The sequence below is a fragment of the Bactrocera oleae genome, chromosome 4 (genome assembly GCF_042242935.1).
Source record: "Bactrocera oleae isolate idBacOlea1 chromosome 4, idBacOlea1, whole genome shotgun sequence".
Classification (NCBI taxonomy): Eukaryota; Metazoa; Arthropoda; class Insecta; order Diptera; family Tephritidae; genus Bactrocera; species Bactrocera oleae.
The window spans coordinates 68,588,153-68,611,300 of record NC_091538.1 but is presented as its reverse complement, the minus strand read 5'-3'; the positions used below and the strand labels follow the sequence as shown (position 1 = coordinate 68,611,300).

Below are 23,148 nucleotides of genomic sequence, written 5' to 3'. Positions count from 1 at the left end.
TTGATATATATTAAATTGTCTTGAAGAAAATGTTGAAAACCCTAGGCAAACATGAGTGAGATCAATAACAAGTTTATTGCAATCATTTCTTATTAAGTGTCTTATTGTCAGGTGGACAGGGTTCTTTACTGTTTTACAAAATATGTTTTTGTACAGTACTACTTTCTGGCTTAAATGTGTAACTCTCTGGTTTATGTGTATTTTTAATTTTACCTTCGCAATTAACCAACAAAGATGAATCATATATTACGTGTCTATTCTGTTAGAAATCTAGAATCCTTTTAGAGATCAAATTCTACTTACTGAGTAACAATAACTCTTCATTCCCAAAGAGGGTTTGAGATAGGAAATGTTACTATAAATTAATCTTAATTTTAATTGATTTTCAGAAACTCACCTGAAATGCATATCGAAATGCGTCCCACATCGATAAAGGCATTTCACCAGACATACGTGACCCCAATAAATCCCAATTCGTATAATTTTGTATGTACTCTACCAAGCCAGCTGGTGTGATCTCGTGCAAGCCGTTAATGTGAAAATCCGATGGAAAGCCATTAAGGAATGTGATGTTGTGACCTCTGAAAGTTAGAAAAAGAATAAAATAGTTATAAATAGAATTTCCAAATAAAAATATAATTCTAGTCAGGTGTTCCGAAAAGCTCATAAAAATCTTAAATACGTGTTTGACTGCCATGTATAACACGTGAACACTAACTGTTTGCGCAACAGGCTAACCGCACTTGTGAGTAATAAAATTTTTGGCGAAAAGAAACCCGCGAGACTAAAAATCAAAATGAAGATAATTCTAACACGTGATGAATTGGGACAATTTCTCTAAGTTTGCAAAAGATTTTAGCTATGAGAATTTAAAAATATAATATATTGCTTATTATGTGAGTATTTATATGCCTGGTGCTAGAAGATTATATGAAGAAGCCGTAAAAGAGTATTTGTTTTGTTTTCTTCTTCTCAGTGCAGTTAGATATCTGTTTGAAAGCTTCCAAAAAGCTCTGTAATTTAAAACGGCCCAAATATAAGTTTTTATATACAATAAAGAAACTTCGAAGCTTTTCTAAATTTTTATTTTAACACAAATCTATACGAGTATTATTATTTTCATATAGTTTCACCACACTTACCTGTGTATCAGTCCTTTCGCCAGCTCCCAAAAGGGTATTTTATGTGATTTGGTACCGCCCATTGTGACCATTAGTATATCGGCAGCCATGATGTTGGTGGCAAAAAACAGCAACGCCACGCCATACCACACTTGATTTGCCATGTTGAAATCTAATATTATCAAGTTGAAATAAAATATATTTCAAAATTTAGTGTTTTTGAAAAAATCGTGCCGCTTTTCTTTAGTCTAAAATAAATTATTTTTTTAGTAATTTCTAAATTACTCAAACACACACTATGCAGAGCTCGACACCTGCACCGCCCTTTATAGAGATTGTCGAGCGAGTTAGATACTAATCTAGCGGCTAATGGTGGCAATATAGATTTAATTGTTGTATGGTAAATCGTTTGTAATTACACTCTTTATAAGCATTAAAAATTTTGGCCACATTTCTGCCGCGCATACACTGCTGCTGAAAACATTAACAATGGTGTGCCGATAACATGCAATATTTGGATGTGAGCCAATCAAACATCAGTGTGCTGCCTTTGTGTACGCTTCCGTACTCTGGTAATGGTTATAGTAATAGTAAATACATTTGCGAAAGGCGAATTTTATTGAACACTCAACCTAGCGACTTCTGACGCAAGCAACATTTCAATGTGTCGCATTTCGAAGCTTGTTGGTATGTATCAGTGAATTGCGCCAAAAGCGACAAATTGCAAAAAAATGTATAGATATATACATATATTGTAAGTGTTTGTAGTTTTTATGAAATAAACTAGAGTTTGAATAATATTTCGCTTAATCTGTATGACTTCGAAATATTCGTTTATGCTTTTAGTTAGTACTGATTGCAATTTCCATTGAAAAAATTCTACAATTAGTTCTTTTAGAAAGGCCTGCTGGTTATGCGCATTTAACATATAAGAGTTGAGAAATACAATGCCAAACAAACTTCTAAGGTCAGCGCAGAAAGCTTTGAAAATGGTAAAAAGTGTAAAAAAAAAAATTAATAGATTGAAATCCATTGGAAACGAAAGATTAGATAACAAAAATGAAAAGAATAGTAATTTACGGGCCATCTGAGGCCGGGAAGAGGAAGAGAAGGTTTTTGGTTGAATTTTCAAGCGTTAAAAGCGGCTTAACTTGATTTACGGCAAAACTACGGATTCTTTAGAAAGATATTATATGGCAAAGTTTTAGGTAATAAAAAGATCTACAACTTTGGTTTAGCAATTCACATAACCTCAACATTTATGTGAAAAGTTAAAATAAACAAGCTTGTCGGTTTTTATTTTTATCCTTTACAAAACAAAAAATCTTTATAGAAAATATGGGGTAAACTTTCCTAATTATGTTCCAAACACACTGTATTTTTCTTATTTAAAAATTTATATATTCTTTTTATTTTGAGTTAATATCGGAAAAAAACCCTTTTTTGCAATCAAAAACTCCCAAGTCAAAATATCAGATTTTCTGTAAATCGAGATAAATCATTTTTAACCCATAAATTTTCACCACGTGCCTCCTCTTCTTTTTACTGAACACAGATCTTCACTACTTTTCTATTTTTTTTAGGTCTGTCATAATATATTGTATTAAAGTATAAATGAAAGCAACACTGGAATTTAATATAAGGTAATGTATGTTTTCCTCATTAATGTAGTGCAACGCCTTTTTATTGTGTCAGAATTGGTTTATAAAATCTAAATTTATACTAGTTGGTTGTTCGATTCGCCAGTCAGCTGTTTTAGCGAACTACCGAAATACGATTATCGTTTCCTAAACAAAATTGGTCTCCACAACCTGTTTTTTATTACACATTGAAAGTCCAACAAATTTCTGCAATAAGTGGTAAATTTGGAATGGAATACAATTATTAACATTATATAACAGATTAACGAAGTTCGAGAAAATAGATGCAATTTAGGTAACATATGATAATTTTATAATTCGAGACAAATAACCACTGAGGTCATATTATGAACTTTATTTAACTTTTTTTCTTCAATAACACATTTTTTAAATTTTACAATAATATATGAATTTTAATAGCAATACTAATAACTTTAATCACTGCAATTATTATGGAACATTACTCATACGCCATAGCGCACTAAACATCATATAAAACATATAACTGCAAATTGTGAGAAAATCAAAATATGTTTTCAATGTGATCAGTAGTTCATGAAATTTATTGAAAAATTAAATTTTTTGAAATAATAATGGTATATTTATACTAGTATATTATTTGCTTTGAAACTATTTCAGATAAAAAACTCTGATTTGCAGACATTATGAAGATTCATATCAGAATTGAAAAGCAGACAACATTAAAAACTCAAAAAAATCAGAAAAAGTAAATATAATTGCGAAAATATTAAAATCTGTACAAACTAATATTTTCGTGAAAATTCAAACAAAAACTTACTTCAAAGAAACTGAGATATTCAGCAATATTAAAAGCTTTCGTATAAATATGCAGCATGTTTGATACTGGTATTTGAAATATATAATGCATAACTGTAACAACTACAATTTCTTCGAAACGTACAAACTCAATAAGAGTATAAATACACTCGTCCATTAACACGAATTACACTATTTGAAAGCTTTTACTAGCAGTGCGCCACACTAGAAAATACTAGAGCGCTTGCGCATATGTGTATGTTAAATCGACCATGACCATATTGAAGCATTTTTTGTAGTTTTAATTCTGCAATAGTTGTTTACGCTGTATTTTTCATGATTTATCCGACGAAAGCCGAACTGGCTCGAGGCGTTTTCAATTCGACCATTCTAGTTCAAATGCTGTTGCAATTACATGACTTGATCACTTTTTTAGTTTATATTTGAATTATGCAATCATACATACTCATATGTGTGCGCATGTATACCTATGTATGTATGTTATGTATTTGCAAGCTAGTTAGTAGCCTTACCACACATACACGTATGTCATTGTCCGCGCCGCTGCTGGTTCATGGCTGTTTGAAACGGTTTTGCAAATGCAACTCGACTGCACTGAATACATTTAATTTCAAATGCAACGAAAACTATTTGATTTTCTAGAGATTGAAAAGCATCAAAATACTCATACGTGTATAAATGTATAAATACACAATACACACATACATTAGCTTAACCACACGAGTCGAAACTTAATTACACATACATATACTTATTAACATATATATTTATATTTTTTATACTCTTGCAACATGTTGCTACAGAGTATAATAGTTTTTTTTCACCTAACGGTTTTTTGTATCACCTAAAACTAATCGAGTTAGATATAGGGTTATGTATTTTATATATAAATGTTTAATGATGACGAGACGAGTTGAATTCCGACTAACTGTCTGTCTGTCCGTCCGTCGGTCTGTGCAAGCGATAACTTGAGTAAAAATTGACATATCGATGAAACTTGGTACACATGTTCCCTGGCACCAAAGGAACAATTCAAAAATATATAAAGTACCACAACTAAGTTTCACAATAAAATAGAGGGCTATTATATAGTACAACGAAATACATTTGCAAGAGGCATTTATGGTTGAAAAAATGTTTAAAATGTGGTCGTCGCGGAGTGCAATGTCTTATCTCATAAACCATTTAAGCTATAATAACCAAATTCGCTCATGGAAAATTCCTTTGGCATCCCTACTCACCCTATGGAAATGGGTGAATTTGGATTATAAAAATATCCGCCCATTCTCTACAGAACGCTGCTGTTAAAAACTACTTAAATGCGCCAGAGACATACAATTTTACACACGCGATGGTACAAAAGAGCTTTAAAAACCCATATTTCGGTACCTACCTATTGGACAAAAACCACGCCTACTTCCCATATAACACCATTTTAAAGTCCATGTTATTTTTTCGCTTTCCAGTTTACAAATTAAGAACCAATGATTGTATCCAAATAAAACTTTGCACGAATAATGCATTTGAGGTGTGCCACTTTATGACTAAAAATTGTCCAAGTCGGACTAAAACTATTCAAGCCCGCAGATGCCGAGTATGTGTACCTCACTTCATTCTGCGAACTTTTTACCAAAAATATCGGTCAACATGTCAGATATACTACTGAAATTCGAAAAGAATTATTCCGATATGTGATGATTGCAAGTTGCGAGAGTATAAAATGTTAAGTTACACCCGAACTTTGCCCTTCCTTACTTGTTTAGAATAAGAAAAGTTAATAATTTTTTAAATTACCAACCAATTATCATTTACAAAATTAATTGACCACAAATATTTAGGTTTATTTACTAATAAACATTTCGAAAAAACACGCTTGATAATTTAAGTTTTCTCCTTGTACACTATTAGATTTACTAAGTAACTACTTTACATAATTATAATTAAATAATAATATTTAAATCTTTAGCAGGAATAAAATAGAAGTTTCTGGTTTTTGTGCTTTTTCTGGGCATATTTTATGTTCCGTTCTACTCTTTTAAGTCTCCTAAATCAATTGTAGAATTATTCTGCAAACGTCGTAAACGAAAACGAAGCGCCGTTCTCACGATTGCCGGATCTACAAAAACTGTACGAACACGGGCTTTTGCTTGGACAAGAACTGCCAACTCTTGGTAACATTCCTCCAAATTACTCAGGGAAGTTTTCTGTCGCTAAAAACACAAAACCACGAAACGGACTGTCAAACTTTCATAACAATTTGTAAGCAATGCCTTACTCAATATTTTGTTTTTGATATCTCCAATGTTTTACGCATCAAAAAAAGTCAAAAAAAAGTAATGACCGGAATCTGTCACAAAAATTATTTTTATTTGCATCACTGCCTACACATGCTTGAAGATATTCTTCCGAAAAGTGACGATGTCCCAATGTTGAAGAAATCTTTTGTCGTCTCTCAAAGCCAGGTCACCTCAATAATGCAAAGCGCTATCCGTTTCCAATCTTCCACATATGCATATCTATTCCTTTTAGAATTTCAACAATATTCAAAAAACCACAACGCTACACTAACAAATCAATCATAATTTTATTAACCCAAAACCCGATTGTGTGTTCATTTCATAATTTTTGGATTTTTGCAACCGCAATTAATGACAAAAAACCAGTGGATTGTGAAGAAAAATTATTATTATTACATTCGTTGGCATGTATGCACGTGTATGTGTGGGCATTGGAGGCAGCTTCGCCTTCGCCATGGCGCGTGACGTGCCTGCACACCACCGATTACATCGAAGCGTCGCCGCGTCATCACTAAGTATGCCATCGATGCGTGTTAGCGCAGCGAAGCAGAGCCGAAAGTGAATTACCGCAAATACTCGTACGCTAGAAGTAAGGCAATGCAATTACATGATGAGAAAGTGACAAGTGGAATCACGCACTATTGCGACTATGAAACCGAAGCAGTGCGTCGTCAGCATGCGGTAAACGACGTTTGAGTTGAGTAAATAGTTAACGGATGCGTTTAGCTGCACATTACATTGTAACGAGTGGCATTTTAAAAAGCTGCGAGATCATAATCAGCTGGTGGTTGTTTGAAGTTTTTATAATTGAAATGAGTTCATTCAGATTTTATTATTTTCTTATGAAATTTTTCTGTAGCATTTGAAGATTTTCAATTTTTACTCTTAGCTTTAATATTTTAAAATATATAAAATTACTTTACTTTACTTAATGTTTCTTTTTCGGCAGTGTTTGGCTTCATTTTGTCTGCTTTCATGTTTTGTCAAGTTTGTTAAAATATATAATTTTTTTTTAATTTGTAATTATTAAGTTTTGCTTTTTCATAACATATCCGCAATCGTTTGATAATTTGGGTGATTGCTTTGTTTGTTTACGCCATTATTATATCGATTAGCATTTGAATTGTCAAGTGCGCGTGTTTTGAATGCGATTTTAATCACCTCATCTACCAATAATGGAATTTGGCTGTAATTTAAAATTATTTAAATTTTATGCAAAAGTCGTTTATTTATTTCATATGTTTGAGTGTAGGTATGTATGGGCTTCTGATAATAGTTACATTAGTTAGGGTCGATGAAGACGATGAACTGCCAATAAGCAACTACAGAAACCATATTTTTGTAACAATCGAGTATTGAAATTAATATAAAAGTCTTATGGAATCATATACATATGTACAAATATGTATATGTATAATACAAACTCTAGTCTGTAATATATGCATAAACTATAAAATTTAGTAATAATTTCGTAAAGTATATCATAAAAAATATATAGGTATGTATAGCAAGGTCTAGTAAAACGAAATTTAACATAGTAAGAATGATCCGATTTTAGTCAAATATCACCGTTTTGGTTGATAACTTATTGCCTTGTTGCTGGAAGGTAACTTCTTAATGCCACTTTAATAGAAACACTCGTTTCGGTCCATTTTCACAAGCTTCTCTTCCACATAATTCCTCTTACATTGGCCAAAGCTGGCCACTTCTGGGCGATTGCTTTTTTCACACAGTCCAATTTTTGCCAATACAGGTCCAACCAATACAATTGAGAGTTTGGCCATCTTATAGCAGGTCATATTAGATGTTGCCCTGCCAATTCCACTAAACACATAGTAAAACCTTCCTGACCGTCAGTCTATCTTGTATGGGCCACCGTTTGCGCCGGAGCAACGCAATTCGATCACGACCGTTTTCGATTACATGACGTTGTTCCAAGGAACTCAGTTTTCATCACCACTAATCGCTTCAGCAACGAGTCGCAAATGATAATTCGGTACATGAGGCCTCCACCATCAATTATGTTTTTTTTTTTTTGGATCCAGCCTTATTTAAATGATTTCAAATGGTTTTTCATGCAATGGTTAGCTCCTGGGCAATTGAAACAGTGCTTACGATGGTCAAACCCGGAGGTGTCAATTGTGTTATCGAAAATTGCCGATCGTATTTATACAACGCGTGGTACGAATTAGTAAAGCTATCTATTGAAAAAATTATGGATTTATTTTTAATACATCTTAAATAATAAGATTTGTAAAGAGAGATTGTATAGAGATAGAGTAAAATATTGCATTCACTACGTCATAAACAAAACGAACTGTCAAACATTCATAGTAATTGTAAAAACAATTTTTCCTTTAGTGCATGACTTTATAGAAAGCTGTATATCTGTCAGACGCACTCCAAAAAAAATAACGAAAAGTAACTGTCGTAAGCTCTAGAGGCAAACAAATTAAAACTCAAGGCTCAATAATCTCCAGCTTTAAGAAAAGAAATTCGTTGAAGGAACTAAAGCCAATACCGGCCGAGGCATATAACAAGATTATGGAAACTCGTTCTATATTAAGTGTATGGAAAATTTAATAAACTGATGGCCAACTTGTATTGACTTTAAAAAGATCTACTTTGATGTGATAAGAAAGATTTGTATCAAAAAGCATGTCACGTTTTATCGCTCAAATCTTTGATGGGAGGAATATATCTACTAATACAGATTGCCACTAGTAAGAGTGCATAACAGTGCAGTGTGCACTATTTGCACTTAAGGGTTAACAAATTTCACCTAATAACACCTATAAAATATATAACAATATTTTTAAAACGAATGACAAACCCAATGGAATTGACGACCAACTCAACTACAAGCAAATATGAATATTAATTATTTTACAACTTCCATTGGAAATTTACTACGAATGTCGACCTACAAACCGTGGGGAAGTACACGGACTAATGTAAAACTGTTTAGAGGCAACAACGTCAATATATTACACATTAAATTGGACGCGCTATGACAACTGAGCGATAGTTCCAATATGACAGTGGTCATAAATAACCAAAAACAATACGAAATAATTGATGCGCGAGCAGTTAACGCGTTTCACTGCCACTGTCAGAGCAGGCGCGCTGACGTTCGTTGCGCCAAATGACGAGCGTTTGTAAGCCAAATATTACAAACAAGCAGTCAATAAAGAATGAATGAATGAAACCGAAATGGATTATGTGTGCGCGTGTAATGTTGTACGGGGATTACAAAGCGCAAATGCGGAGCTGAGAATTGCACGTCAGCGTCAGTTTTTATCTTAATTATATATATTGTATATATGTATGTATGCTTATATGTATACTAACAAATACATATATACAAGCATATTTTTGTATATTTCCACTCAATTTAAAATAATTTTATCGTTTTTGTTATTGTTATTATTTTGATTAGCAAAATTTTATTGCTTTTGCTTTGGTCTCGCTTTCCGTTGCGCTCATTATTATGTATGCCGTTGTGTATTTTTGAAATATTCAATAAAAAAAAACTTTGGCATTTTTGATGCGGCAATATAGCCAAAAGCTAGGGCAACTCAGCTTGAACTAAACCGTAAAGTGTAATCAATTATATTTGGCTTGTTTAGTAAGTAGACTTCATGTACAAATGCTTACCGACATAAGTAAAGTGTGCCATAATTGGTCACGGCGTCGATTGCTTACGTAAATGCTGCTGAGTAGCATAATAAAAATATTAATACAAAAATTTATTTGTATTTAAGTAAAAAGTTTATAACGAAAACTGAAAGTAATATAAAATATAAGGTAACTTTTTGTAGCCGCCAAAAATCAATTCGTGTTGTTTAATGACTCAATTTAATTGCTTGAAAGCAGACTTTCACTCAAATTTATTTAGAATCTATATTTAGTTATAAAGCTTCGCGAATTTCATTTTCACATTTCATGCTCCAGAAATACTACTAAGTCGCTTTAAGCGGTTATTTCCACGCGATTATTTTTTTTTTTTTGCAAATATATCGTATGGATATATATTTTTAGAGTATTGTCCAAAAATTTCCTTCGTCAAATACCTAGTTTCAGAGCTACGAGCATATTTGTAAGAATTTTTTGACTTGGTGTGAACGTCTCCAAAAGTAAGTAATACGATAATAACAATAATTCTAGTTTTTCTAAACATTCTGAAGTGTAAATTTTTTGACAAAAAACGACGTTTTCCATTAAAGTTCCAACTAATGCTTCGATCATTAACTGTAATCATCTATAAAATTAATAATTATATTGTGTTTTGAATTGCAGATAATTTTAAGTAGAAAAATTTTCGCCGCCAGACACCTTTTTTCAGAGGTCCACTTTGTGATCGGCTACCAAAACAAAACAATCCACCAATTTTTAAAAATGAATCACCGATTATTAAAGTACATGTAATTCCGTAGCCTGACTGCTAACATTTGCGCTGTCTACTTATTATTTTTAAGCAGCTTAGACGCTGTTAATAATTTGAAACTTGCCTTTAATTAACTGCCACCTCTTACATAATTTATTTACGAAAGCTCATATACAATATATATAATATAACATTTTGCTAATTACAAGATTCATCGTTATAAAATTTTAAGTAAATGACAATCAAGCGCAACAAGCGATTTGGCTATTAGCCTAAAGTTTCCAGCGCTCCAAGTTGCTCACTTAAGTCTTTTGTTGCTTGCAATTGTTTTTTTTTTCTTCAAATTAAAAACATATTCACAAACGCTTATATTTATTTAAGTATATTTAAAAGTACTTGTCTGAAGCATGTGTTCTTTAAAGGCTTGAAACCTGTATTATTGTTATGCCACTTGTGGCGATTCAAGTATGAGTCGAGAGCGTTGCAGAAAGACGGCGGAATCAGAGTGCAGACTTTAAAAGTCAAGTGATGTTTAGAAAAACACTTGATTGTTTGGTGGACAGTAATGATCAACACACATGCGTGGCATTTCCAAGGCTCTTCTTTATTCTATTTAAATCCGCATTTAGAAAAAAATAAAAATTCATAGAGGTATTTAGCTGAAAGTTTTTCGTAAATTATATATGTATATTGGAAAACTATCAACCGTACGATACCAACGAAAAAGCTATTAAAAATGTGAAATGTATTATTCGCGTATTTTTTCAAAAATTTTCCTGAAGCCACCAACTGATAAAAAATTTTGCCCGCTGTATGACACTCTCTGTTAGAAAAGCTCAAACTGGATGATAATTATACTCTGAAACTTTTCGACTTGGTGGGTTGAAAAGAGTTTTGTAGAGGCTATCAAAGAGCAAGTTTCATAAATTCAAAACTTATTGGTGCATAAAACGCTTTTATATACCATATCATCAGATCTGACCCGGACTGACAAAAAATTACCTTTCCACAAATTTTAATACAAATCTTTATTGTCGCCCTCCAAACTGGCTTCTGAGTCAATACAAGCATGCTCTTTTGCAAGCTCTACTCGACGTCATTGTTGCAAAAGATTCAGGACTTTTGATGCAAGTCTAGCATACTAGCACGCTTCGTACCCAAAATAGTAACCAAAATGTGTTGAGTCTTATGGATGAGAGATGTTAAGATCCTCTGCTACCTCTCTGATGCCAATACAATAATTTTCTAGCACCGTTTATTTAACTTTTTCGATGTTATCGTCATTAAAAGAGGTAACCAAAATCAAACAGCTGCCAAACACACACTAATTGACATATTTGGAACAAGCTTTACATAAATATAAAAAAAATCTAGAGAAAAAAAAATGTATCGATTCGGTTTGCGCACGCAATATGACAATGCATATGAAACTAATCGAATCAAATTTGATCCGATGTAAGTAGGTATATTCACCGCGATCCGTTTTATCAAATAGACAAATCTTTAATACCCATGCACATTTATAATATCGAATATGAATATATAAAACCCAGCATTTTTTATGAGCTCTCCATTTCCGTCTGCAATCAATTCTATTAACTTATGAAATCAAAAAATTTATTACACGCCAATAAAAGATGAAAGACAAAATTATTCCACTGAATCGATTTAATTTAATGCAACAATAAATTTTGTGTTCAAATTGCTCTAAAAGTGACTCTTCCACGGTATATATACATATGTATATATGAGTACACATATACACATGTACTAAATACTTATGTGAAAAAAAATAATTATGTGAATAAACATTATTACATTACTTGCTTCGCAATAACGGCACGTGCGAATATACAACCGCACACATACAGACACACATACATATAACTCTCATTTAGCTTGACTAAATTGCGATTAAACTTTAGTTATGGTGCCATGAGGTAACAGTCGGAAAACCAGTTCAAATAACAACAATATCACCAACAACAACAACAATAACGGCGTGCAGCCGGCTCTGAACACCTTCACCAACAGCGAAATGCATTCACTTTAAAGAAAATAATGAAAGCACCAAAAGAGAAGCATAACATAAACTTGCACCAATACTTGTGCATCTAACAGCGAAGCCATATATGTATAACGGCAATGCCGACCACAGCTACTGGCTTTAATGCCGCTCGCCAGAGCCGCAGCGTCTTGATCGGCATGTTTATGTAACAGCAAGGCGCTGTGCGGCCACAATTGCACTTGCGCGGGTAAATAAAATAACAACAATAACAGTAGCGATAACGAAAATGCAATGAAAGCCTTACAATCGCGATATTTATTTGGAATTTTTATCTTTTTTTTTACTTTTTTCTTACATTTGTTTTGCTTTGCTTTCTCACCTGCGGCGGCACCGCCACACCAACGTTACATTACGTAGAAGCAGTGCCGTCACATGCTCGTGGCATGCCGCAATTAAATTACTCATAGCAGCAAACGGCAGCTGCCTGTCACTTTTTTTCTTTTTCTTTTTTTCCTCTCTGCATCTTGAAATGATTATTTGCGGATATGTTGTTGCCACTTTTGCCACTGTAAAAGTAAAAACAGCTAGGGGTACGACAAAGTCTGCTTTTCAGCCTTTCTTCGTCACTTCTTTTTCTCTTCCCCAGCAATTTGAGCAGGTTTTTTGCCCAGTCAACAAATTGTAAGGCTCTTGTTAAAAAATGTGGCGGAATTCTGAAAGTTTCAAAGCGCAAAAATTAAGCTTGGATTAAAATACTCGGAATGCAACTTTAAGGTTATGCGATAACGTGTACGGCCCAGAACTTCAATACGGTGCAAAGTTTGGACAGAAATATTATATAGGTAGTTGGTATATATTTTAGGAAATTAAGCTCTGATTCTGCCATTAGGGTGAAAAATCCGGTCTTTACTCAAAGAGACTTTTATATTTCTTAAACATACGTAAATTCAACCGGAGGTTTCTCTAAAATGTATTCATTTTCACTGATTAATTTGTTCTTTTGATATACTCGATACATACAAACATGACACATTGCGTAAGTACTTTGTCGGAACTATTTAAATCTTTATATATGTAGCTTTTGTAGATTATTTTATCAAGCACCTTTAAGATACATATCCATCGTACTAGACTGTTTATCTCCAACTTTGCCGTCACCAAATTGAAAGCAGAAGATGAAGTCAAAAAAGATCCTCGCCAATGGCTTCGAAACTGAGCTTATGTATGTAGGTGCTTTCTGATTCGCATTCAAAACAACTACTTATAACCCAATGGTGTGAAACATGACCATCATTCGTCAGCAGTGTTTGAAATTCATGTTTGGTAATATTTTTTTGTACGAAATTTCGCTTTTTATTCAAAAAGTTTATATGTTTCTGAAAGTTTTGTCGACAGATGTTGGTTTTCCTATAGCGAACATATCATAACAAGTTAATTATTTTATTGATAATTTAAATTTTATTTATTTTTAGGGAAGTGACAATCACTGACGCTGATTATGTATGTATATTATAGGAACTCAAGTTATTATTGTTGCTAAATTGATGAAAAATATTAAGGTCACCATTTCTCTGAATTTTTAAAGACGCACGCCAAAAAGTTAAAGGTGTGCCTACACCGAACGCCGTAAAAGTGTAATTAATTAATTTTGTTGTCGCTTTTTATATGTAAATAAACGCATCGACCAAATTCGCTCCGAACATTTCTTCTCCAATTTATAGTGATGAATCAATAGCTGTTGTGTTTAGCTTTTTTCCATATCTATGTCAAGGGCAACGCGTGTGGCCATCGGCACTTAACTACCAGCATCAGCTATGGGTCGCTGAACTTTCGAGCAGACGAGCTGCTTCGTTTTATTTCTATCGCATGTAAGTAAATTTAGGATTTGTTTACTATATTTCTTCAACAACCTTTACATTTCCATTTTTCTTAATTTCTTGCTGGGTAACATTATAATACAATAATTCCACTACTATTTATATTACGGTGTATACATACAGATGTAGCCGTAAATATATTTGCTTAATGCTCAGCACTTGTAATTTTCGAACAACAAAACTCGAAATTGCATTAAACGACACCACAAAATGCAGGCAGACACGAAAATGTACGAAAATAATAATATTAGCTTAATATACCGTGATTGCATTCACATTCATACATACACACCTACACATGTTGCATTTGCAATGTTACATATTCGCAGTTCATTAAGGAAATGATGAAAAGGCATTACAAAACAATATTTATTGTTTATTATTGTTTCATTGCTCATTAGACTGCAGCAACTTTAGTTGAAGCTTAGAGGAAAGACAAAGGGCCCGAGTCGCTCGGACGCCATGCTTCGTGTTATTGTTCGTAATAGTTCGTTGGTATGAAGAAATATCTGTAGAAATTTTAGTCGTGAAGGCATATTTGGCAGCAATAAATTAGGAAACAAATGGATTTTTGTAGTCAAGAATTATTCCAGCAAATGTCCAAAGGTATATCCAATTCCTAGTCAAGATATTGAACCTGTAGCAAACGTTTATACTTATCAACTAACTAGGTACCGATATCTATTTGTCTATAATTCAATGTGAGAAACTGGATATTCGTTGCATTACAACCGCAGTCTTTTGGCATGGTAGAATAATTCAATCGAACTTAAGAAGAACGTTTGAGGAAAGTGGTAGACAAATAACATATCAAAAAGATTGGGTTACCCATATATATACTTGTTTCTGATGGAACAGACTTCAGTTAGATTAGTTTTTGATAACAATCTTCAGTTACCGATTGATTTGAAGTTTGCAATGAATGACAATGGGGAAAATAAAGAAGTCAACAGCTTCCTTGAACACATACATGCTAAGCATTTGGTACCGCAAATATGCCTAATCGGTACGATCAGACTTACGTTGGAGGATGGTGTAGCGAACACGGATGCCAGCACAAATCAGAATCGATGATAATTTGCCATAATCAACACACAGCAAAACTCGTAATTGCCAGAATGTTCGGGTGGCTATGTTTTCACACAGTTACTTAATTAAGTCTATAGTGGCTATAATAAACGTACCAGACAATCGCCTAATTGAGTCAATAAATCATACTATGCTAATGGACTAAGTTAACGAAGTTGAAACGGCTCAAACACACTACAATAATAAATAATTAACAAATTCACTAAATTTGAGAGGTGTAGGCTGACTATCAATGATCTAGCCTATTTATATATGTAGTTTTATGGCATATATTATGAACAAGAAAAAACGTAAACTTCGGCTGCAACGAAGCTATAATACCCTTCACAAGTGGAATTAACCAAAAAAGGGTATACAAATATATTTATCTTGATTCCAGTTTGTTTTGAAAAATTTTCTTGGAGGTTACATAGTGGCCTTGGAATATAATCTGTGCCAATTTACATGAAGAGAACTTGTCAAATAAAAACGTTTTCCATACAAGAACTTGATTTTTACCGGACAACTTGTATGGCAGCTATATAGGAGCTCGATATCGGCGGTTCCAACAAGTGAGCGAGTTCCAACATATATCGCGTATATACGTATATCAGTTTGTCAAGCTGACCACTTAGTATATACATATTTACTTAACAGAGTTGTCTTCGACGTTTCTTTTTGGCTTATCCTGTTCAGGGTATAAAATCTAGATGGCACCGGAAAAGATGAACAGATAAAAGTGTAACTCTTAATTAGTTAGGTTGGGATTTAACGACACATCAAACCAGTTCAACCGGTGATTTGCGAAATTCATTCAAAGGAAACATTCCAAATGGCGAAATTTATAATTTAATATATACATATGTATATGTATGTATTTACATATCCACCGCTTTACTTATGTATGTGCCACAGTAGGTGTAAACTACCGACAACTCATGCATATTTAACATTGACAGTGAAAGTACAAGTAAGGTAGCGTGTATTGGTGCGTGAGTGGTCATACATAAATGTGTGAATGCGTGTGTGTGTCTTGCGACACGAGACGCCACGGCCGCGATGACGACGTGTTGTTCCAGTTTTAGTTGTCGTTTTACTAAATATTTATTGTGTTGTTGTTGTTGTTTTGCTATTGTTTTTACTCTTTAGTTCCTCCAATGAATTTCAATTTCGCCATCGAACGCTTGAACGCCAAAGTGGCCAAGCGCTTAACATACCTACATATATGTCTATATGTATACAAAAGCAAATAAAGCCCTATATAAGTAGCGATTACATGAATTTTCATAAATTTTAAATATGCCTTAAATATGCCATTTCATTAAAAATACAATTGCCTCATCGTCCGACATTATTTGAAAAACAAGGTTCAGGCTTACAACCACATACGTATGTATTTGATCATATTTCATATACTATATGAAGAAAAAAATATTTTTTTTTTAATTTGTTCATATTGTATTTCGCTGAGTGATCAGCTGATTTGTCTAGCCGGTGAATGACTTTATTAGCCGAGCGGCGTACGCTTGCGCAGCGACAATAATTACCGCACCACTTGAATGCTCTCTGCAGACGTCACTTTGTTGGCAGTTATTATTGTTGTATCGTATTTCTTTTTTACAGTTTTTTTTTTACACAACTCTTTGCGCCAATTTCACGTAGACACAATACGATTTTTTAACATAACCATTTATTATCTTCTTTCTCTCCCTCTCTATCGCTCGCTCGCAAGTCTTAAAGCTTGCTGTAAATTTACAAAACGATGACATCGTGGCCACCGACGTTGCTGACTTTGTCACTTTTGGCTTCACTGTTTTTGCATTTTCCGCCTTTTTCTTCAGCTGTTGCCCAAAATTGTTTTATGTTGTTGTTATTATTAGTATTTTTTGCTACATATGTACATAAATGGTGATTTTGCATATAATCATGTGCAGCGATATATACCCCTATATATTGTATATACAAGTATGTACTTGTAAGTGTGTTTTTCACATCACTGTATATATCGCTGCGCAAGCGCAAATCGCCAATAAAATTCGACATTCCGTTAAACATACAGTTTAATGTGATCTTAAATGTTAAATGAAAAGAAATTCAAGTGCAAAAATATCGGCAGAGTAACGCACACATACAACCATTGTTGTTGTTGTTGTTAGTTGTAACTCCATGGTTGAGAAAAGACTTTCTATGCAAATTCTTTCATGAATACCTTCTTTGTTCGTCGAAGCGAATCGCATGCACTGACGACTTTTCAATTTTAATTGTTTGCCAATCGGCAGTGCAGTCCAATTTGGGCAAGTTAAGCGCTTCGCGAAACTGTTTCCGAACTTGACGCCCATCGTCACATGCAGCGCTCAATATACGTTTCAAAGGAAATCTTTATCAATTTTGGAATATACAATAGTTAATTTTTTTCTCGGCATTTGTCATTTTATTCAAAATTACAATATTAATATATATACGTATATATTTTTTTTTGAATTCTGAACACAGAAATATATATTTTTTATGAATTGTTTTGACTTTTAACATAACTGATATATAAACTATCTATATTTTAAGTTGAATCAAACTGGGCACAGCGCCACAATTTTACTAAAATCGGTTCAGTAGTTTAGAAGTTCACACCGAACTAAGAACGTGAAAGTTCCAAGATCGTTTTTATGAAATTGAAATGGGCTGAATTTATGCTTGTCTAAGAGCTCGAATGTCAATAGCATTCACTAAAATAACAAAATCAGTCTGTGGATTCGAAGAATATGCAATGAAAACATAGAACAAGCCACATATGAAAACACTGTAAGATTAACAAGTACAACTGCATTATATTCGCAGTCCCATGCCTTGGTAAAAGAATGCAGTCTAACTTTAGAAGAACATTTGAGGAAAGTGGTAGGCAAATATCAAAAAGTTTGGCATTTCACTTTGTTTCTGGTGGCTGAAAAGAACGCTACGAAATTCAACGAGCTAAGACAAATACATGTTATACGTTTGGTGCCACAAATACATAAGTCTAACCGTTGTAAGATTGAGTACAACTAGAACTACAGGCCCTATTTACTATAAGATTTAATTGACCCAACCATAATTAAAATATCATAGCCTAGATTGTTCATCTTTTTAACATATCTACCTTTAAATGATGAGAGTAAATATAGCAACCACTTTGAATTGTCAGATAACTAGAAGAAAAGAAGGGAAATAGTAAATGGTACTGATATACGAGATATGAGAAATTATTAAAATCTCATTTTTGCTCCAAATGGAAAAAGTAGGTCTATATCTTTTTTTTTTATCAATTATCAGAATAAATTGGATATTATAATAAGTACAAAAAATACTCCATGCTACTGACCATCGTAATCAATGGATAGATGGCGCGACTATCTCTGAAGAACGTGCGTTAAAATTATGATCGAGACAATTTTTGAAATTTTGATAAAAGTTTTTAACGACTAAGCTACCGTGATAAGCGGTTTCAATGCACCAATCAGTATACAACGTTTAAACTACCGACGCCAGAGATGTGAAATTAGGTTTTTGACAAAAAAGTACTGAAAACTTAAGCAAAAAAAAGGCTTTTTCAGAATTTATTTTTGACTGACTTTGTAACAGCATAAGTGATTAGCGCACTGGCCAGCTATTAGATCATTTCAATAGTAGACTTCACTTAAAATTCCAGGTGCAATAAAGCCTTTTGCTACTCTTTGCTTCTTATTCAGCTAATATACGCCCTTTACTCACAGTTGTAATCAAAAGAGTAGTTAAATCGAGTTCTGATTTTTAAGGAGTTGTGAATCGAATAAATACAATAACTTAAAGGAAAATGGAAATACAACTTACAGATAAGAAAATTTGTAATAGCTTTATTCTTTTCTATATCTATGAGAGGAGTTCCTTCATTAAGTCTGGTTAAAATACTTAACTCAATTAACAGAGGTTTGATGAGTAATACGGTGAACTATCACATATTTTTGCGAGTGCTTGTTCTATTGAAAGTCTCTAAACCGCTAAATTAAACAAAAAACTTAGTTACTTTACACAAACATATTATAACATAAATCTAAAGCATACTTTTCCATCATTTTGTAAACTTTTTCTAAATTTCTTATATATTTACCGACTTTCGAAGACATTTGTCCACATTTTTGTTCGCAGTTTAATAATAAGGTGTGGAAGGCAAGCGCACTAGTCATGTAATCGTATGTACATACCATATGTATATGTGTACCTATATTAACTTTTATTTTGTTTTATCATATTTTGTTAATTTGAGCTGACAATGAATTTTATTTGCATGTCACATGAAATCTAATCAATTTATCAAAAATGTTTAACAATTGTTATGCACCCTAAGTGACTTATAACAAAGTAACGGTAAATGTTAAAATAACAGAGAGAAACAATGATATTGCGGAATCAAGTGATGCCATCAACAGCAAAAGCATTGAAATGCAAAAAGGGAAGTGCAAATTCCATAAAAAGCGACATCGTGTAAGAGACAACATAAACACACACACCTATACACATTCATGCACACGCACACACACACAAATATTATTTTGTGTAGCAGCAGTAAATAGTCGACTGAGGCAAGAAATTGAATGAAATTGACAATAAAACTCAAAGAAATCAGAATTTCATGCGCAAAACTACGCAAATGCACAACAACAAAACACAAACACATTGATAATATACATATATATAAATATATTCACAATGTAACAGTATCATTAGCGATTGCTTAGCTCGCAACGCAAGCCTTTGGCATAGAGATGAGTTATTATGTACAACAACAATATGAATGCACAAACAATGCCTACAATCAATAACATTTGTAGTTGAAGTGATTCAAGAAACAACAACAACAACAGCAGCAATATACTAATAGATGTTGTTGCATGTGCAAAAATGTTTATGCATTCCTTGTTTGACAGCAAAATATAGCGGGTTTACATATATAACTACTTTTTATTGTGTGTGTGTGTACGTGTATGAATGTATGAAGGCTGCAGGTGTGTTAATAGACACATCAATATTTTTATTTTGCGATGTTGCTGTTCAAAATTTCTTAAATTTTTATATATTTAAATATATAATGTGTTGATTGGGTGTCTGTAATATTTCAAAATGGTGTCATTTTTAATAAACATAATTTTGAAACAAAATTTGAAAATCTATAAAATAATCTATAAAATATTACTTTAGCCTTAGAAGATTTTTAGTGGAAATTATGAAAATCGTAAATAAAATTAAAACTAAATTAAAATTAAAAATGAAATTAAAATAAAATTAAAATTGAAAATTTAAATGAAGCATGAAATTAAAATTAAAAATGAGATTGAAATTGAGATTAAAATTAAAATTACTAAAGTAATTAAAATTAAAACAAAAATTATATTGAAGAATGAAATTAAAATTGAAATTAAAATCAAAATTAAAACTTAACTTAAACTAAAAATAAAAAAAAAAATCAATTGAAATTAAGAACACATTTAAAATTAAAATTATAATTTAAATGAAAATTAAATTTAAAATCAGAATTAAAACTCAACTTAAACTAAAAAAAAACTACAATTGAAATTAAAAATACAATTAAAATAAAATTTAAATTAAAACTAATATTAAAAATTTATTAAAATTAAAACTAAAATTAATAAAGAAATTTGAATTAATATTAAAATTAAAATTAATAAATAAATTAAAATTAAAATTAAATTAAAATTAAAACAAAAATTATATTGAAGAATGAAATTGAAATCAATATTAAAACTTAACTTAAATTAAAAAAAAAAATAAAAATAAAAATACAATTGAAATTAAGAACACACTTAAAATTAAAATTATAATTTAAATGAAAATTAAGTTTAAACTAATAATAAAACTACAATTGAAATAAGAACTAAAATTTAAATTAAATTTAAAATTAATGTTAAAATTGAAAGTAAATGCAAATTAAATTGAAAACTTGAATTAAAATCATAACTAAAATTTAAATTAATAATAAAATCAAAATTTAAATTATATTCAAATTTTAGTTATTATTAAAATGTAAGTTGAAAAATTTTAGTTATAATTAAATTAAAACTTATTTATTAAACTAAGTAAATTTTATTATAAAATTGAAGTTTAAATCAATATTAAATTAAAATTTTAATTAAAATTAAATTTAGAGTAAAATCAAAATTTAAATTAAATTAACATTATAGTTAAAATTAAAATTAATATGAAAGTTGAAATTAAAAGTAAAACTGAAGATAATATTAAAATTAAATTAAAGTTTAAAAATATACAAGGAATAGATAATTAAAATAAATTAACAGTACAATGCAAAAGTAGTTTTTGTATGACAGAAATAAATTTCGACAGGCATTTTAATAAAAAAAATATAGAAAATTAAAAAACTAATCATCATTAAACTGCAAAAACACCAAATTGCCAGCCATCTTTTTCTAACTCACTTTCAATTGTTGACTTAAGTACTGCTATTTTGCGTTTACAGCTCAACTATACTTGAGCCTTGTAATTGTAGTTAATGAAGTCTTTCGGCAATTAGCCGTTAGTTTTTGTTTGTTTGTCAGAGCGATAAATGCGACAGTTCACCCGCCCTGCGACATTAACGCCTCTGACCTTGACCACAATAGGCCAAACGAGACGGATGGCGTGGTAGCATCAAGCTATTGTCAATGAGATGCGCCTTCATGGCGCGCGCATTTAAAACGAAATCAGGTTTATTTCAAAAAAATTAGATGAAATTTATTTTTGTAATGCGATTCTCCACTGTTAAATATTTTGATGGTGGATTTGTGTCAGTGAGTTTTTAGTTCAACGGAGGTCGTTTTGATTGGCTATAAATATGTAATATGTACATATATGTAAGTGTGTATTAGTGAGGAATATGCGTTTGTTAAACAAAAAACTAAAATAACTCTCAAAATATTTATCTTTTTTGTGTTTTTAGTCCATATTTCGAAAATTTCCATATCTCCAATTATAAAATGTTTCAGAATTTCTTCTTTTTTTTTAGATTTTCGCCTTATTAAAATTGTTCAATAATGCAATATTCCATTTCAATACTTATTACTTTACGACCTTAAATCTTGACATATATTCATTACAAAAGTAACGCTAAAACTTTCTTTGCGCAAACGTATTTATTTATTATTACATGAACTTATTAAATTGTTTTTGTTTTTTTTTTTGTTACTTTTGCTCAATAAATCCTTTTTCATCAACTGAAAACATCATTTTTATCAGACATTTTAAATTATCTCGTACCACCGACTGGGTTCAGTGTACGACCTTGCGCTTACAACTGTCAGTTTCTCATTAAAAAATATTTCAATCTAGCTATTTTGCCAATTTATAAATTGCTCTTGGCGATAACAGCCAAAACAGGTTAAGGTTATGAATACACTAAAGAAAACTGAAACAAGTTCGCTTCTTAAGTCTTTTGTTTATCGCCCTTTGCAACGAATTGAACACATATCTATGGATCAGAACGGGTTGTTTTATAAATTTTCCATGCTTTTGATCAACTTTGATCGGTTAATTCCGGTGAAGTCAGCAGTGTTAGAATATTCGAAGCTGAAGTGCAAAATTGTTTGCAAAAATTACCAAAAAAAAAAAATAATTTGAAATTTACAGAATTTTAAGCTGAAAATTTTTAAAATTTTTTTATGCAAACGAGTTTGACTAACAATTTTTGCACATTTTAGTTTTAGCACTTCTTTTCTAAATTGCTAATTTATAATTGGCCACTTCTAACGCCGCAACGAATGTCTCAAGGCACTTTGCCTGCGATTACACGATTTTTGCAACACTGCAAGTAGAAGTTTAAAGCGCTTTAGGTACTTCCAGTTACAAGAGTAGCAATTTCGCAGTTGACCAACGTCATTTAATAGCTATCAGCGAGCGTCACACCAGCGGCGCGCTGTCGCTTAGTGGGTCAC

The 23,148-nt window shown here is 31.9% G+C and overlaps 1 protein-coding gene across 2 annotated transcripts in view; it reads right to left on the bottom strand.

Annotated features, from left to right (window-relative positions):
- Window positions 1–23,148, bottom strand: part of Ugt50B3 (UDP-glycosyltransferase family 50 member B3) — a 30,733-nt gene that overhangs the window by 4,233 nt on the left and 3,352 nt on the right. For both annotated transcript variants that reach the window (XM_014230642.3, XM_070108087.1), the window contains 2 exons: window positions 1,143–1,293; window positions 398–581 (listed from right to left, as the gene is read on the bottom strand). In XM_014230642.3, coding sequence (XP_014086117.1) covers window positions 398–581; window positions 1,143–1,285 — 327 coding nt within the window. In that variant the 5' untranslated portion in view covers window positions 1,286–1,293. The remainder of the gene's footprint in view (window positions 1–397; window positions 582–1,142; window positions 1,294–23,148) is intronic.